General features: G+C 45.6%; 1 protein-coding gene and 1 non-coding gene across 2 annotated transcripts; one reads left to right on the forward strand and one right to left on the reverse strand.

Annotated features, from left to right (window-relative positions):
- Positions 1-1,235: 1,235 nt before the first annotated feature.
- LOC112089656 lies at positions 1,236-3,295 on the reverse strand (the record flags this gene model as incomplete). The annotated part of the gene is made up of 5 exons (XM_024160377.1): positions 1,236-1,567; positions 1,657-2,186; positions 2,243-2,643; positions 2,743-2,805; positions 2,890-3,295. Coding segments are annotated over 5 exons (1,732 nt in total), but the record flags the coding sequence as incomplete, so codon positions are not given.
- LOC112089657 lies at positions 2,456-2,562 on the forward strand. The gene has a single exon (XR_002901280.1). It is a non-coding gene; the product is annotated as a small nucleolar RNA R71 (small nucleolar RNA).
- Positions 3,296-4,024: the final 729 nt, after the last annotated feature.

The following is a 4,024-nucleotide window of genomic DNA, read 5'->3' on the forward strand; positions in this document are numbered from 1 at the left end:
AGGGATGGCTTGCAAGTCTCTCCAGCATCTGATCAATAAAGGGCAATGGAAAGTGATCTTTTCTGGTCGCTGCATTCAGCTTCCTGTAGTCGATGCACAGTGTCGATGCACATCCTGTGTCCAGTCACTGTGCGCGTCGGAATCAACTCATCCTTGTCATTCTTCACAACAGTAACCCCTCCTTTCTTAGGAACCACGTGCACAGGACTCACCCAAGCACTATCTGAAATTGGATAGATGATTCCAGCTTCCAGTAGCTTCATGATCTCCTTTTTGACGACGTCTTTCAGGTTAGGGTTCAACCTGCGCTGGTGCTCGATCGACGACTTCGACTCATCCTCCAGGTGGATTCGGTGCATGCACAAGTCTGGTGAGATACCTGAAATATCATCAAGAGAATAGCCAAAAGCTTTGCGATGCTTGCGCAGCTTGCTCAGTAGTAAGGTAACCTCAGCATTGTTCAAAGAAGAATCTATAATGACTGGATAGGTAGAATTAGAGCCCAGGAATGCGTACCTTTGTCCTGCAGGGAGTTGTTTGAACTCAATCTTGGGTGCTTTCTCCTCACTCCAGTCGGATAACTGCTTCACCTTTGCAGGAGTCTCAAGCTGTTCAACCTGCGATGCCAGCTGCATCACATGCTCGCTAGAGTCCAACATCTTTGAGTAAGAAGCTGAAATTTCGTCCAAGTGTTCAGCTTCAGATGCAGACGTGGTCAAAGCTCTCTCAAGTGGGTCTGTAGGAAGCATCTCATGGAAAAACTCCTCAGCAAACTCTGTGAGAGTGTCGACATAGAAGGTCTGACCATCGATGGTGGGCTTCTTCATCAGCTTGTCCATGTCAAAGTTCATCACCAGATCTCCAACATTCAGAGCAATCCTGCCTTTCCTGACATCGATGATAGCACCTGCTGTAGCTAGAAAAGGTCTCCCAAGGATAAGAGGATCTTTAGGCTCCTCTCCATACTCCAAAACCACAAAGTCGGTCGGTATCATGCAGTCTCCAACCTTGATTGGAACATCTTCTAGCACCCCTTCAGGTATCCTTGTCGAACGATCAGCTAGGATGAGGGAGATCCTTGTTGGCTTGAAATCAGTCATGCCGAGATTGACAGCTACCGAATAAGGCATGAGGTTAACACTTGAACCCAGATCACACAGCGATCTCTTGAATCTCTCTGTGAAGATAGAGCAATCCAAGACAAAGCTTCCTGGATCAGATAGCTTCTCTGGAATTCAGTTCTGAATCACTGCACTGACTTGCTCAGATATCATCATCATTCCCTGTTCATGGCTGAGATTATTGGTTACCATTCGTTTCACATAACGTCTGATGACAGGAGTGATTTTTACAGCATCAACCAAGGGTATCTCAATCACAAGCTTTTCCATCAGAGCTTTGCATCGTGCATCATCAAGCTCTTGCTTGGACTTCCTAGGGCTCCTTGGGTAAGGAACTTTAGGTTTGTAAACTTTCTCCTCTGCAGATTTCGGATTCGGAGCATCAACAGCTTCGCTCTGCAATTGGTGACGCGCGATGCTAGTGGTGGTGTCGCTCGTCACCGGCTCTGCAATCTCAGGAATTTCTTCAGAATCTTCTAAGTCCACGACTTCAGGTGCAGAGGCGTCTTCGTGGGCTCAGAACTCAGATTTTTACCACTCCTCAACGTGATAGCACTGCAGTGATGCCTTGGATTGGTGTCAGTCTTCCCAGGAAGAAAACCCTCTTGCCTTTTAACAGAACCTGCAGTTTGGGCTACCTGTGTATCGAGCTGCTTGACATGGGTGTTCAGAGCTTCGATTTTTCCATTCAAATCGAGGTAGAGAGCATCCATCTTCCCATTAAAGTCCACGGTGAGCTTCTGCTGACCTTCCAGAATCTGTTCCAGCATAGACTTCATCTCATTGTCAGGATTTTGAGGTTGAGATGAAGGAGTGCTGTAGTTTCTGGAAAAACTGTTGTTGGAGAAAGGTTTCTGGTACTGAGGCTTAGGCGTGTAACCAGAGAAATTCTGATTACTGTTGAAGGTATTCCTCTGATTGTTTCCACTGTAATTTCCACTGTAGCTTCTGTTACCTTGCTGATTACCAAACCTCTGACCCTGAAATCCTGATCCACTAACAAAATTGACATCCTCTTCCTCAGCTGCATCCTCAGGTTCGAAACTCTCCACCTCCTGTGCGAATCTGACAGACTTCTTACCCACTAAAAGGCTGTGCACAGAATCGAGTTTAGCTTTCACCTCAGCGATCTGCGATCTATCCATGTTCCAGCTTGCTTCTTTCGCTCAAGATCAGCATTCTTGGTGCTATTGCTGGATGCCAAATTTTCGATGAGCTCAACGGTTTCTTCTGGGTATCGAGTGTTGAAGTTACCATTGCTTGCTGCATCAAGTGCCATCTGATACCTCCAGTCGATACCTCTGAAAAAGATACCCAGCAACTGCACATCGCTGAAGCCATGGTGAGGGCAGTCTCGCTGGTACGATTTGAATCGCACCCAAGAAGCCTTGAACGCTTCAGTAGGGTCCTGAGAGAAAGTCGAGATCTTAGTCCTCAACTCCTCAGACCTAGCATCGTCGAAGAAGTTGTGCAGGAAGGCGTTCCTGGTCTCTTCCCAAGTGGTGAGTGATCCTGGCTCCAACTGCTTCAACCAGTTAGCTGCTTCTCCAGCAAGAGACTAAGGAAACAGCTTGCAGAGGAGGAAATCATTGGACACTCCATTGTATTTGATGCTGGTGACCAAATTCTCAAACCTCTCGATGTGATCCATAGGGTGCTCATGAGAGTGGCCATGGAATGGGTGCTGACCCACAAGAGTGTAGTACACAGGCTTCAGCTCAAAATCGTTTCTTTGAAACGCAGGAGCGCGAATCGCAGAACGATTTGCATAGAACTGCTCAGGCCTGTTGTAGTCTCCAAGTGTTCGTCCACGTCCAACTGCAGGTGCAGGTTCCCTCGCATTCCGATCCTCTGGAACGTCCTTATGATTTGGAACAATCACAGCATTCCCACGCGGTGCAGGTGGTGGATTCTGGTCAACAACATCCACTGGTAAAGGAGCTGGTGGAATGATGTTACCATCTCCATCAATCCTTTGGCCTCTCGCATTGCACAGATGACCCTCTCGGTTTCTCCAGGTTCCATCATCATCACGAACAAGTCCATTGGCGTTTTCCATCATTGCCGGATCTCTTGCTTTCCGCTTCGTTCGCTCTAACTCAGCTAGCTGTTCGTTGCTCAAATTCACTAGCGGGATGTCCTTGTTGCTCCTGGTTCCACGAGTATGCATAAACCTGAAACACCAAAAACAAAGAGAGAAAACGAAAATAAGTAAACTAGGTTATAAAAAGGAAGGTGACAGGCGACACCACAAGTGGTATCGCTCGACACTAAGTCGAAAAACTTAGTCGAAACTCAAAAACTAGGTTTAATGGCGAAATCAAGTCCCCGGCAACGGCGCCAAAACTTGATATGCTCAAAGTTTAATCCCTAAGCTACTCTGCAAGAGCACAGATGTGCAGTTGTAGTATCTAGGGGTCGAACCACAGAGACAAGAGATCACTCAATAAACCTTATGAAGATAGAGTTACGCTAAGCCAAAATATGCGAAACAAATAATAATGCAAAAGAAATAAATAAAACAGTAATGAAAACAGTTGTAAATTCGATGTGATAAAGGATAGGCCTAGGGTGATTTTCAGGAGATCAATGAATGCAAATCAACTTAACAAGTCAGGGCTCAGTTTAAGCACAGTTCTTGAACTCGAAACACAGAACTATAATTAACCAACTTCCGTTGTGAGAATTATCTAAGTTAAAATCCTAGAATCCCAAATTCCTTTGTAAATCCTACAGATTTAAACCAGCTTTAAAGCTCCTAAACCAAATTCCTTTGCGAATAGTTACTTTGCTCAACTCAGGTTCTTTCCAGTTATTCAATTACACTTCCGTGTCAATTAAGCAACCTAAGATCTAAGTTCTAGGTGATCAGTCCAGAATTAGCTTTAAGAACAACCTAAGGT

The sequence above is a fragment of the Eutrema salsugineum genome, unplaced genomic scaffold (assembly GCF_000478725.1).
Source record: "Eutrema salsugineum unplaced genomic scaffold, Eutsalg1_0 scaffold_115, whole genome shotgun sequence".
In the NCBI taxonomy this organism is placed as follows: domain Eukaryota; kingdom Viridiplantae; phylum Streptophyta; class Magnoliopsida; order Brassicales; family Brassicaceae; genus Eutrema; species Eutrema salsugineum.